General features: G+C 39.0%; 1 protein-coding gene across 8 annotated transcripts in view; it reads right to left on the bottom strand.

The window, feature by feature from the left end:
* The window catches only part of ERC1 (ELKS/RAB6-interacting/CAST family member 1), a 278,215-nt gene that overhangs the window by 208,074 nt on the left and 55,599 nt on the right, over nucleotides 1-14,542 (bottom strand). For all 8 annotated transcript variants that reach the window (XM_036400558.2, XM_036400559.2, XM_036400560.2 and 5 more), the window contains exon 3: nucleotides 9,585-10,001. In XM_036400558.2, the coding sequence (XP_036256451.1) occupies nucleotides 9,585-10,001 (417 nt within the window). The remainder of the gene's footprint in view (nucleotides 1-9,584; nucleotides 10,002-14,542) is intronic.

The following is a 14,542-nucleotide window of genomic DNA, read 5'->3' as shown; positions in this document are numbered from 1 at the left end:
ACTGCATGTCTGTAAAGGGGTGCTGACACAACAGTGTCTGCTTCCACCATTGCTCAGTGTTTTCCCAAAGAGAAAATTCTTCTAAGCTCCTTCTTGAGAAATGCCTGTATCTCCTCTATGTGAAGTGATGCTCTGCACTTCAGCAAAGGAAATGTCCTACTTCTATTGCCTTAAGTAATTCCACTGTGATTTGGATGACATAACCTGCTGAAAAATAACACCTCCCAGCCCCTGACTGCACAGGAAGGGCTTAATTTTGGCAACATGCCTGCGATCCTGAAGAGCCTGGAAAAAAAAGCTACAGGCAGACGGAGCCTCTCTGGAACACAGACTGAAGGAAAGCAGTGCACACATCCCCTTCTTAATTAGGAAATACAGGCTGCATCCATGTGGCAGAATGGAAAAATACTAATCTATCATATCTCTGATGTGTTCAGATTCTGTTGTGGACACACCCCCCATAGATGGATGAAAATTAAGATTTGAACCTGTGAAACAGGATTTTGTGCAATAGTTAAAAACACAGGGCCACATATCAGGATCAGAAAAAGAGAAACTCAGTCCTTGATTCCTTGCAAGTTATCCATTCTGATAAAGTAATAACAGGATTTTTCCTTTACTTCCACACATTAAGAACTTTCTTTTTGTAATTGCTATTATTTCCTAACAGGTTAGTAAAATTTAGCATCTTTGCACCTTTGAGTGCACATTAAATTAATATAACAGGGGGTGGCTCATATGAATCTCTTTTATGTTTTTATTGCTTTCATATGTTCAATAACACCTTCATTTAAAAGTAATAGCAAAAAGGAAAAACAAAATTATGGTGCAAATTGATTGCAACTATAAAGTACATTCAGAGGCAACAAAATTCCAAAATGGATTGTTCTGTCCAAAAAAATCTTTAAGATTCAATAACTAGAAACTGAAATAGCTTTTATAGCTAGAAATAGTCAGAAGTTCTAAACAAGGTGGGCACCTTTTCCAGAGTTGGGGTTTATATTTCATCTTAATTTTTAATTAAGAATATCTATCTCCCTTTCCAAGAAAATCTAGCACAGGAAAAGATAGGAACTAAAGGTGTGTATCATAATTACATCTGCCAAGTAGTCCTGCAAGGCAGCACAGTGCCCCTGTGAGGAACAATACTCTAATTTTCTGGTCAGCATAATTACATAGAATAGCTAATGAAACACACTGAGAACACTGAATATGTAAAGGATAGCTGTGATAAAGTGATTTGAACACACCATAAATAGTTACAAAGTCCATGGGGTTTTTTTGAAAATAGTTCAAAATTAGAGAATATAGTTTAGAATTGAAGGAGTCCTCAATACTGAGCAGTATTATCACTGTAAATTGTACACAAGCACATAAAAATGAGGGTTGAATTTAGTCCAAACCTTTTCCTCCTTCATAACCTGGCCATTATTATTCCCTCAGTTGCTCCAGTGTCTGATTTTGCACAGGATTCAGGACAAATGTGAAGATGCACTTTTAAACAATCATGTTTTTATAGTGGGGGAGGCTATATGCTTAAAAATACAGCAACTTATCTATCAGTAGCCACAAGACAAGCAGTTTCCAAAACCATAAAGGACATGCCTTCCATCTCCTGCCAAACTTGCATTATCAGGCAGCACATTCCACACAGAGAGTAACAAAAACATGCCGTTTCATAATTATTTTTTTAAAATTGCTATAAAACATTATATGTAATTAAAAGCACAGTCATGATTCTGTTTTTTTTTAAATCTCAACTGTACTATCCATATCTCTGAGTAATCAGTTATGATGTCCTGTGCTGGATCTTTGCATCTTTCATTGGACTGGAGAGCTTTGACTAAAAGCTGTTTTTATTCTCCAACCTTGTCCTGCAGACCTCAGTAAATGAATGTTATATCTTTTGTACTTAAAGTTTAGTCTCTCAGATGGCTTTTTGCCTGCCTAGATTTTAGCAACCTAGTTCAAATTAATTACAATAAAACGCAAATGTTACAACGAAAGTAAAATTTTAGGAGCATCCATCAGCTCAGTATGAATGATAATTGTTAATTAAAAATTATTTAGTAGCGATAGAAGATAAAATAGGTCTTTAGTTGTGTAGAAGGACAAATCACACCCGACTAACCTGATTTTCTCCTACCTGTCTGTGTGACTAAGTGGGGGACAATGGGTGTTCCATGTCCCAGGGCCTCCAAACATGCCTGGAGACAAATCTGTGAGCCACAGGCTGGGTAAGCAGTTAACAAAGCAGGTGGCAAACAAGCTGGGCTGTCAGGCTCCAAGCCTGGTGATGATGAGGGGTCCAGTGGGCAGCAGCTTCCCCCTGACTACCCTCAGTGCCTTCATGATCTGAAGAAGGGACAGACAGCACTCCCAGCAGCTTACAGACCTATGGAATCTGGGCAAGACATGAATTGGATCAAGCTACGTGGCCTTGATGTGGACAAACCCCCAGAGCAGCCCAACTGCACCCAGGGCTGAGTGAGAGTGAGCAAGAGTGCAGAAGCAGGAGGTGGGAAACAGGAGCTCCATGTGTGCAGCCCTTGTGAGACCACTGCTGGAGCACTGTGCCCAATTTTGGGCACCCCAGTACAAGAAAGGCACTGAAAATCTGAACGGAGTCTGACAGACACACGATGCAAGGGAAGAGAGTGAGAATAAAGTGTTTCTTCAGCTGAAAAGAAAAGGCTTGGGGAGAAACTTGATGCCTGCTAGAACTAACTAGAGGCTGTAGAGATGATGGAAAGAAAAGTCTTTTCAGAAGTGAAAGGATGATAGGCAACAGGAAGAACTTCCAGCACAGAAAATTTAGACCTGCTAATATGAAAAAGATTTTACCAGGAGAACAACCAAATGCTGAAGCAGGTGCCCAGAGAGGCTGTGGAATCCCCCGCCGCTTGAAATTGCTGGTTTGAGCAGAAGGTTGCATGAAATAACCTGTGGGAGAGCCCTTTAATCTGCATGACTCATTTGTATAAATATCTTTACTACCTGGTGCCAGAAGGTGACTGGATAGTACCACAATTGTTTAGTTTCAGGATTTTTTATGCTTTTTTTTTTTTTTCAAAAAGTGCTCCATACCAGTAATTTTAACTTCTACTTCAGCAAGATGTAAAAATGAACTGAAACAAACCCATATAAGAGTCCTGCAGAATTTATTTCATTGCTATTAGAGTTTTTGCTACTAAAATTATATAGTTACACAAGTCTGGAAGCAGTAATCATGGCAGTTCCTTCGGAAATTATTTCTGCATTTTTCCACTTGTCATTTCCTGCATTTACAAACCCAATCAACATAATTCCCTGAAAAAAACAAAGTGACTGTATTCATAGAGAACATAACTTTGAAAGATGTGCTGGCAATTGCACACACACTGATCATGGAGGGTGCCAGTTGCTTTGAAGCTCAGCTATCCCTGGCTAAAGAAACTCATCTCTCTTTTGCAATTGTATTAATCCATTGAGAAGATTATTTCTAAATCCAATTAAAACCTCAGATATTAGGACACTTAAGTTTGTTAACTAAGGCATCTCCTAAAGTGAAAATTAAAGCATAGCTTCCTGCTCATCTCAGTATTTCAATCAGCAGGAAACAAAAGCAAAATCCCTCAAAACTTTGGAATTAAAGTAAAAGCAAGGTAAGATGAGAACTAATTCAAACCATCCAATTAGCTATAAGTAGCAAGGCATTGTGTAGAAATCTGACTGAAGAAATGTGAATTCAAAAGCTGAAGAAAAGTCAATTAAAAATTAAAATCTTAATCTTGTAAAATTTCATTTACATGTTTGCTATTATTATTTTTTTTTCTCTTTCTCTTATTTAAGGTGCAAAAGCACTCATTTTTTACTTAAATTAGCTTCCAACTTGTTCATGGTATTTTTAGGTTTTTGTCCTTCCAGTAGAAAGTTGGACATTTGTGGAAACAAACTTCCACAAATCTCACTTCTACTGGAAAAAAGTGCAGGATAATGTGACCATCTCCAAGGAAAGCATACCTAAGAGGTAATTTGTAAACAAAGCAAAGCATGTAACATGTATTGACAAAGAACAGCTTCTAATATAACAAAACATCAAAAGACATTGAAGTTTAAGCATTTTAAACCCTTAATCCCCAGACAGACTTACGCATTGTTTCACATAGTTTTTAAAATCCTATCTGAAAGGTATAGAAGTGCTGAAATGAAATAGTAAGAAATCCTCTCCTGTATGTTGAAGAATAGCCCATTAATATAGAAAAAAAAGTTTTGAAATAAGTACAATAAATAAATAATTTATCCCCCATGCTAAAAAAGCATATGAAGAAACCTACTGAAATTTTATTAATTATTTCACTTTGATGAGACCAATATTATAATAAAGAAAAAAAACATCCTGACAGATGACTGGAGTTCTGCTTTTTTTCCATTTACTTAATACCTACACATTATTTAACTACTGTACAAAAATCAGAAATTTGCCACGCTAGAATAAGGTGTTTCAGATTTGTTTGCCATCTGGAAAAACAGAACACAAATACATTCTTTTCCAATCTAATTTTTCAACTTTTGAAGAATTATGAAGCTACCAACCTCTGCACTGAGGAAATCTGAAAATAATTTCATATATATGAATATTTTTAATTGTCATTCTCACCTCAGGTGACATACAGAGTATTCCAAACTAAAATGGTATTTTAAAAAATTTAAATGCATAAAAATTACATTATGCATGCATTCAAGTCGCAATAGCCCATTTTCTCAAATTTTGACCTACAAAACCTCTGTATGTTTTAAAACTACCTGCAGACCAAACAAGCAATTCTAATAAAGACATAATTATTTAAATTATCTTGATTGAAATCACTTCTCCCCTTGCTATTTGCTTCTAAAAGGTCAAAAGCATGAAGCAGCAATGAAAAAGCAGAAACTTCTTTTTTTACCTCATCAGAAAGATATGATGGCAGTAAGAGTTCCAGTTACTGAATCTATCTTCTCCTGCAAACCAAAACTTCTCTCCTGAAGTATCTTATTTATGTTGCAAAATCTTGGCATAGGACAAAAGTGTTCTTTGAGTTAACTCTTAATTGCTCCAATTAAAATTTCTAAATCCTCCTCTGAGCCTGGAGCAGAAAAGGGTAAGAATTTTGACACACCCATGGAAAAATAATTTGTTTGCAAAACTTGTCACAGCTCATTAAAATCCAGTCAGACAAGGGAAGCAAGCTCTCTGCGCTGGGCACAGCTCAGCAGGGCTCTGATGGGACACGTGGATGCCACATCCCTCCTTTCTCACTGAGCTCCCTGCTGCTGCTCTCTGGCCACCACAGGATGGAGTTTGGCTGATCTAAGCCTAAATACACCTGTGAGATAGGCAGGTGTGCTCTGCCAGACCTCTGCCCATGGGAGACAGAGCAGGGAGTGCCCCCAGCCACTGAGGGCTGATTCCTAGGATGGAGTGGGCAGCCTCACTCCAAACTGCCACAAAGAGGGGTCAGTCCTTGCAATAAAGCCATCCTAGGGAACTGTGATGCAGCTCACAAACAGCACTTTGTGGGCTTGCCATTTCAGCAAGCACTCAAAAAAGGGAAGAAATAATAGCTTTTTCTGCCACAGCCTCTTTCCTTAAGCTCATTGTGGGTAAGTGCCCTCATGAACCACCCATTTCAGTGCCTGTTTTACATACAAAACCTCCTTTATTTGTTAAGCACTTCATCCCTAACTCCTTCATTCAGTTTTGTACTAAGCTGGAATAAAAATCCATCTTGTTTGAATGGGTCCAATTACTAAAAAAAAAAAAAAAAAAAAAAAAAAAAATTCAAGTCAAAACTGTAATTTACTACTAAACAGTTTCTGGAAACAAAGTATAAAGCTCCTGTCAGTTCTTCCCTCATTCCACACTAGTGTAACATGCAAGCCTTGATGCCAGAACTGCCTTCTGAAGAAAAAAACCTTCAGAATAAACAGCCTTCTTTCTGTTTCTAAATAAATGGTTGTAGTGAGCCATCCATACTTACAGTCCCTGTTGGACTGTCCTTACAAATCTGAGTCTGCCCACAGTACTCCAAGTGTTTGGAACACCAGGTGTGGATCACATCATCTTTTGCTCTGATATCTGGGCTATTAATCTGTGTAACTGAGAAAAATCCATTTCTAACCAGTGCATCTAGCACTTTGGGGACTGGGGAGCAGGGAGGCTGTCACAGCAAGAACACAGCAAGCTTGGTTATCTTTGGAGCTATGGACCACCACTGATAATTCTGCAACAGGCAAGTCTGGAGCATTGAGGCAGCTTGGGAGCTATTCTGGAAGCTGTAGTCCAGCTGCTGGATTTCATCAAGTATTTCTTCCTGGTATGAAAATAATTTTGTTTTTGAAAGTTATGTCTAGAATACCAACAACAATAATTGTCACAAAGACTGAAGAAGGGGTATTCAAAATAGCAGCTATCTTTTAATAAGCTATGAAGCTTAAGCTTGTTTTCCAGGGTAGAGGAATGTGATGCAGCCACACTGCTATCTGCTGAAGTCAGGGCATTCTGATGTTCAATGAGATATTTAATTATTTGTGTTAATGAGAGAATGCCCTCTGTATCAGTTGCTGAATACATCCTATGCTGGATATAGTAACTTTCCCATGGACTTAGATGAATAATTCCTTGAGATCCTCAGAAGTCAGGGCAATTGGGAAAAGCCCAAGAGAGTCAAATTGCTTATGGAGATACCTCTCAGCAGCTGCTGGAGAATCCATTTTATAATCTGGATTTGGGAGACTGAGACAGTGCCCTGGGAGGTGATCAAAAATATCTGATGTCTTTTATATGAGGAACAATTAAGCAGCACTGGATTTTTCAGACTAGAAAAAGGAGTAAGTTGGAATGGATATAACAACCTAAAATGGTGAGTGGCACACAGTTATAATCTTATCAGAACCACAACTCTGACCTCTCTTAGAATTTATTTTCCTTGGGAAATTCATGCAATCTTTAGTACAATATCAGCAATAGCAAAAGCTGAAGAAATCAATTCATTCTCAAGGTTTAATTTTCAAGGTCATAGCGCTGGCCACTGTAACTGCACTGCCTGCCTGAAAAACTGTCTGATGACCTTGAGTCTCAACATCACACTTGGAATTACATGTAGGTTTCAAAACCAGAAAACGAGGGATACCTTCTTACTTCAAGATGTAGATCTTTAATATTATTTCCAGCAAACATTCTATCAGAAATCTAACACCCTTGCAGAGTCAGTACTAGTGGATTCTGACATCTCAGAACTTCTTTTGCTAAGATGGTCAAGACTGCTATTAAAATTTTCTGCTCTGTTAGGAAATGAAATATAAACTGACCTTCCACACTCTTAAGAATCCCTTTGAGATACTAAAGCTTCCTTTACCAGCAGTATTTAAAGAAGAGTTTAGCATGCCTTTCCAGATACTGGAATGCTAGATATAGAACCATCAAGAAAGTAGATTCATTTCTTCAAAGCAGCTCAAAATTTCCATCATTAGTATCTGGGGCAGCAAAGAGCTAAAATAACCTACAACTATGGAAATACAGATGGACATAACAGAAGGTCAGCTGAGGAGGGTGATGCAGACACACATAGCAGGTGACACACCTAAGAGAGACAATGTCCGCGTGTGAAACATGGACAGCAGCTGTGAACCACATCCTGCAGAGCACCTGGGCGCTCAGGCAGTCACATGCAGCCAGCTGCAAGCTCCTCTGATTTTCTCCAGCCTGCCAGAGCCCCAGGCATGACACCTGAGTTTGATGCAGGTAAGTCTGAGGTCACTTAGCTCAGCCTTGCTCAGAGCTCAGGGACACACAGGTACAAACACAGCCATTCCTGCTGCCACCCAGTTCCCTAAGGAGATAATATGGCAGCATGTTTTTGAGGCTACAAGGGTGCTCAGCTTCACAGCTGGATCCCACATCACATCCACGATTTGAGCTACAAATTACATTATACCCAGCTTACACTTCTCAATGAATTGGGGCCGGGTAAGGAGCAAGGAGTAATTAATTTTAAAACATTTGATAAATCACCTTTGCCCTTCCAAGTCAGCGGGTCATCTCTATCTCCTCTAGGAAGTCTTTTACCATAAAGACTAGCATTTAAATGACTGATGATTTCCAAATATGTATGAATGGAACAAGAATTCTTATCCTGCAACATCTACTCATCTGCAGCAGGAACGAACGCAACCGCATTCCTCAAAAATTGCACAGCTCCTGCCAGCTTTTCATTTATGTTGCTGGACTTAGAGCAGAAACAAATGGAAGCCATTTGAGGCTCTTCCTGAAATAGTTACAAGAATTGGAACAGAATTATCATTGGTTGCTAAATAAAGGAAAAACTGTAGTGCAGAAACTCTGGAATAATATTATCTTCACTCCAGACACTCAAGAGATTACTGCTCTAAAAAAATAAATCTGGCCTAAATCTGGCTCAGAAATGCAATGGGCTCCAGCTTTCTTATATAAATGCTTGCAAGAGCACAAGCACTATGGGTCAGGCCCTGGAAACATATGAATAAGAGGTATTAAGAGGTATTTTTGTGCTGCATACACTCATCTCAAAAAACTCTTCCAGGCCTTGCTTTCTTGACTTCTTAGAGAGGGGCCTTAAATCTTGTATACTCACAGAGCTTCCCAAAAAATGCTGAACCATGAGGTAGATACCAATGTGCAGAACAGGTCATTAGATTCATACACATGGTACACATGGATAGCTATCAATTCATGCCTTCAGTCAACAGATGTAAAATAATCTTTACACAGAATCTTAGCACTAGTGAATCCATGCATACACATACTTATCTGTGCATCTGCACAATCCATGCTGAATTACCAGCCTTTTAGAAGTTGATATTCGATTACTTTAGGAGGCTGGTTGACAACAGGAAAATGCATATAATAATATCAAAAAATGTAATGACACTGGCTACACAATAACTCATTTTCTTTCATTTATTTTCCTTTGTTTTACTAAAATATTTGTATTCTATATAGACTATATTTCGTTATAATTAGTTTAAAATTATTAATAGTGAAGAATGTCTGCCACTGTACTCTTTTAAGGTACACTACAAACATAACAATAGTTTTTCTCTTTTCAGAAGGATGGTGAGAAGGTGTTACTATGTGTCTCTTTAAGAAATCTCTTTTTTGGTTGTGCATCCAGGACAGCTAACAGTTTTATCAAATACCCTGCACAGCAAGATGACTGTTTCCATGGAAACTGTTGAGCAATCATCCATTACTCTTGCAAAGATTTCTCTCTCTGCTCTCACCTAAACACAGGTAGCTACTTTCTCTCGAACAACAATGGAGCAGAAGAATTCATAATTTATTTTCCAGGCTTTAGGACAATTCATCTCCAGAGTTGCCTATGGAGCCTACAGGAAAAGTGGGGCCCACAGCACAAAACCCCAAAAGGTACATGCAAGGAAGCCATAAAGAAATTTTAAAATGTGCACAAATCGTATCTGATGTAAAATATACCTTATAGAGAGGATGGAAGATTCTTTCCTTACAACTGTGAAATGGATAGGAGACAGAGAGGAGTTTAAGAGTGGAGATGAGTTTGATCACTCACCTCTCTCAGCATGTTGTTTTCTTTTTCCTTCTGTTCAAGAAGGCTTTCCAAGTGGTGCACGTGCATCTCCGCCTCAGCCAACCGCCGTGTCCGCTCGTGGTCTTCCTCAGTGGCTTTTGCTGACAGACCTTTACTCTGCAGCATCTCCAGCAGCTTTTTGATGGACTCATCACGTGCATTCAAGGTCTGTTTCTGTGTCTCAATACGCAGTTCCATCTCCTCCAAGGTTTTCCGCAGCAGGAACAGCTCCTTGGCCTGGCGCTCGTGCTCCGCGTGCAGCCGCTGGAAGTTCTCCTCTGTCAGCTCTGCCACCAAGGGCTCGCTGGTCCTGCTGCTGCTGTCCTGCTGGAACAACTGGTTCAGGTCCCTCTGGATCCTCAGCTCATCTTGGAGAGCCTGGATAGTCATCTGCATATGCTGAAAGAACAAACAAATGAAATCAGAGGATTCCCTCCACTGGAGAAATAAAGAAAACAGTATGAGCCACATCAGACCTCCTGAACCACCAACCAAGTGGAAACCACAATGCCAAACCAACCAGCACCAAACCACCACAATGAGTTTTTTAAAGCAGAATTAAATTGGAACTGGGTTATACTACAGAAAGTTCAAGTTCCTCCTTCTGTGTCTGGTAGAGGTTGCTTAACATTTAGAAGACTCTTAGAAGACCTAGAAGACTCTTGCTTGAGTGACTCTTCCACTTGCATCAACTTGAGAAAGTGACTGTTTCAAACAGGATAGTGTCAGCAGCTTCCAGCAACTTGTGTCAGTACCCTTCCAAATGTTCACCTCCCCTATAGAACAATTATGCAGAAGAAGACCCAGAATTACTATAGAATTACCATCTTGGCGAAGCAGAGGGCCACAGTGCTATTAGAATTTACATATCACCCACAAAACCTAATCACCTGTGAAGGCTCCCAAGGTCTTCCTCAGTAACTCTACACTTAGCACAGATTTCCCATTTGACTCAGAGAAGAAACTTCAGCTTGTAATGAAGAAACACAACTATAGAAAACTGGATAAATGCTACATGGGGAAAAGGGCCATATAATAAAATGTAATGCACGAGGATTTTAGCACAGAAGTTACCACCTCACAAATAGGAATATGAAGTCAATCAAATGATCAGCAGTAATTTGTTGTTGTGAAAGACAATAAATCCTGTCTCAATGTCTGAATACAGTGGGTTAATGTAATGGACAATACAGGAGAAGCACAGTTTGCCCACAAAAATGTCCTCGTTTATATTTTGATAGATATATTTTTTTCTTTTCTGCAAGACAGAAGTATCAAGCCAATAACAGAGAAGTACAAACACTGCACAAAGATTTGATTACCAGAAATGAGATGCACACTGAGTGATACATCTCTCTTAAGTGAGGCAGACATGCTTACAATTTAGTCTGAGTGTGAATAAGTCGGATGCACTGATCCCTGGGGTGTACATTTCTATTACAAAAACCAGTGTCTCATATACAGCTATTTCCAGTATTCACTAGGCTAAAGTACTAGAATAAGTTATATTCTATGATCTAGCTTGATGCAGACACACATTGGTGAGGTCTAAAATGTAAAGATGGTGCAAAATTAATGCTTTCTATAAGTCCAAGTACTTCATTTTACTCAAGTATTTGTAAAAGCAGAAACTAAGAAGATTTGGGTTTAAGCATTACTCCAAGAATATGTTTATCACAATTCTTATGTGAAATGCCCTGAAGATGCTAAAAAGCTGTCTGGACAACAGGCTCTAAGTGGCCTTGCCTGAGCAGAGGCGTTGGACCAGCTGACCTCCCACCAACCTCAAGCACACTGTGATTCCATGAAAAGACAGCAGATAGCATTTACAGCAGAGCTACTTACCTTTGATCTGTTTTAGAAACACAAAGGGTTAGTTGGGTTGAACAGAATGGTGCATAAAGGCAGTCCAAACTCATTTTCTTTGCAGAAGTCAGTATTTTAGACCAAGTGCTTTCCCTCTATTTGTGTTCTGGCTTAAGAACAGCTTTTCACAACCAAAATTGCTGTTACATTGTCAGCTCACCTAAGGCCACTAAAGGGAACAGTCTTGCTATTTGTCCTTCCTTAGGTGGTTGGCACTAACAACAGGATCAAAACCTCACCTGATGGCTAAAAATCAGCCCCAGCAAACACCAAACAAAATGCCTTAGCAGCCACATCTCCAACTGAGTTGACAGTGTGGCTACATCAGTGCTGATTCTGGTGCAAAGCAGGGGTGGCAGATGCTGCCAAGGAGCTGGCACAGAAGAAAATGGAAACATCCTTTACAGCATCAGCATAAACTGAAATCAGCTTAAATGCAAAGATCTGTGGTTGGTTTGAGATGCTGTAAATTGCCTTTTCTTCTACTTCAATAAGACAATATCTGGAAGTTAGTAATTTGGTTAATCTAAAACTACACTTCAGGTTATAGAATCTGTGTGACAACATAGCACAGGTATATTAGGTGAGAGAACAAGTAATTACTCTGTTCTAAAAGGTACATTGTGTTTATATATTGGTGGCTGCTCAGATTTATTTTCAAGTAAGAGATGAAAAAAATATCTGAAGGGAATTAACATGGACCTCCAAAACATTTTCAGAAATCACTTTCTTTTTAATTAAAGATCTCAACTTTCAGTTATTGACTGTGGTTTGGAGAAATGACAAAATGGGAATGCCAGAACCACATCCAAGCCTTGAAACTGAGGCACTACAGGTAGGCAATCAAAACCACTACATCTGTTCAATTAAAGCATGTTGGTTGAGCTGTAAGAGAAAACCTGCTGCACTCATTAAAATATTTGCCTCATCTGTACCTGTGCCCCACCAATAAAGTCAGTAGGACTAGAACAGAGTAGTGAGAAAACGTCCTCAATTTTTGTTATAATTAAACAGTAACCTCACTAGATGTAACTTCACAATTCCATACACGAGTTAATTCCATTTGTATTTGAGAAGCCCTACTTATTCACAGCCCAGCTGTGTGTTGTTCCTCCAGCTAACAAACAAATTCCCACATGCTTCCACCTGGCTCTCCACACTCTGCCACTTCAGCATTTCCTTTCTCCCAGGCGAGAAAAGAGCTTCTTCTGAACAACCACATCATCGATTCAATGAAATTATTTCCTCTACTCAATGCTGTCTCGGAACCAAACTTGGGTTATTTATAAACATCAATGGCCTAAATCACCCAACCAAATTCTTACATTTCTACCATCTGATCTGCTGTGAAATGTCATTTCAGGTTACATAGACAAAAACTGTGTCTCAGACCCACAGAAATTATTTCCCCTAAACATGGAAATGCCTCCCTGGAACTTCTGGGTCACTGAACCAAAATCTATTACATGATTCAAATACCTGATGTGGAAAAATAAATTTAATACCAGTGACAAACAGGATTTACTGACCCATCCTGGTCCATCAGTCTGTGAAATAAAGACAAGGCAGTTTGGAATACCTGACAGTTGGTCAGCAACTGCCTGGGATTCAGTTTCCCAGGAAAAATGAAGAGGTGGAGTTAACAGAAAAGTTAAGAGTTGAGCTTAGAAATAACTCCCATTGTTCTCTGAACTGCTGCTCAGTTGAGAACAAACTCGATTATTAAAGGTAACTGGAAAACTGTTAAACTGTTTTCCAGTTAAAGGTAACTGGAAAACACGCCACAAAAAATTATTCTGTGCTTCTGACACCCACTCTTTTCCAACATGCAAAATGTATGCAAAATGGGTTCTTTTCTGTGCTTTCCAAAATTTTTTTATGATTCTCAGAATAATAAAACAATACTAGCTGGTATCATAGCTAAACTGCTTCTTCAGTTAAAATTTCTTGTCTTCTATATAATTTCAAAGAAAAAATAATTTTCCCCCTGAAGGTGCAGGCAAGCTTTACAAGCATCTCATCCAGTTTTTAGACTTCACTTTTAAATCAGCAACTATCCTAGAAAGGCAAAATATTTTCCTAGTTCATGCAACACTAGCCACTGATAATTAATTTCTAAGACCTGACTAGAGATCTCAAGAAAATTGAAAAATACTGTTGAAATAGTCTTATCTAGAAATAAACATGTAACAATACTTTTAATACCACTGAGCTTCATTATACCATACTCTACTAAGTAACAATCATGCTTTTGTGAAACAGTTTAATGCAGACAATGTAATTAAAGCAATTATTGTGAACCTGTACTTTGCTTGAAATGTATTGCTCTTATCTCAAACCTTGAGGATTCTCTGTTTTTTTCAAGTAATGAAAACTAGTCTTTAAGCCTCACTACAAATTATAACTACATGTAAAAATCACAGAGGTATTTTTGTGAGCACTTCTCTAGTTATGGCCATGTCCAACAAATTTTTCTCTTGACAGAGCTAAGCACCTTGAGGATCACCTCAAACAGAAGTCCTAAAAGGACATGGTGTACACACAACCTCTTACACCAGCTGTTCCTCTGCCTGTATTACTTCCATGGGTCAGTTAACCAACCAGGCTCTGCATAGAGACAGAGTTTGACTTTTATCCAGCAGCCCAAAATTTACATCTCTAAGTAGCAGAGCACGATTCAATCTTTGCCTCCAGCTACCAGGACTCAAATTCACCTTTCCCACACCTTGGCAGATTGGTGAGCTTCCAGCCTACAGTGTGGGTACTGCTCATGATGGAGAAGTTCCTGGTTCTCGGTTCCCAAAGCTGTCCTGCTCCTGCAGTCTCAGGGTAATCAGTCTCAGGACTACACCTACAGCTGTACTGGTGAGAGCTGCAGGCAGCTCCTTTCATCTCTCTCTGTTGAAGCTTTTCTTTTTTGCATAAAATATTTAAAGATTCAGTAGGCCTGACAGAGAGTACTAAAGAGAGCACAGCTTCTTATTCTAATTGGTAGAACACATAAGAACAGAGAGACCTGAATAGCAATACTTCCAACTACCTTAAATGTTTATCATCTCACCATTCCAAAGGAA

Source organism: Molothrus ater, chromosome 5, assembly GCF_012460135.2.
Source record: "Molothrus ater isolate BHLD 08-10-18 breed brown headed cowbird chromosome 5, BPBGC_Mater_1.1, whole genome shotgun sequence".
Classification (NCBI taxonomy): Eukaryota; Metazoa; Chordata; class Aves; order Passeriformes; family Icteridae; genus Molothrus; species Molothrus ater.
Note: the sequence above shows the minus strand (reverse complement) of the source record. Positions and strands in the feature narration are given on the sequence as shown.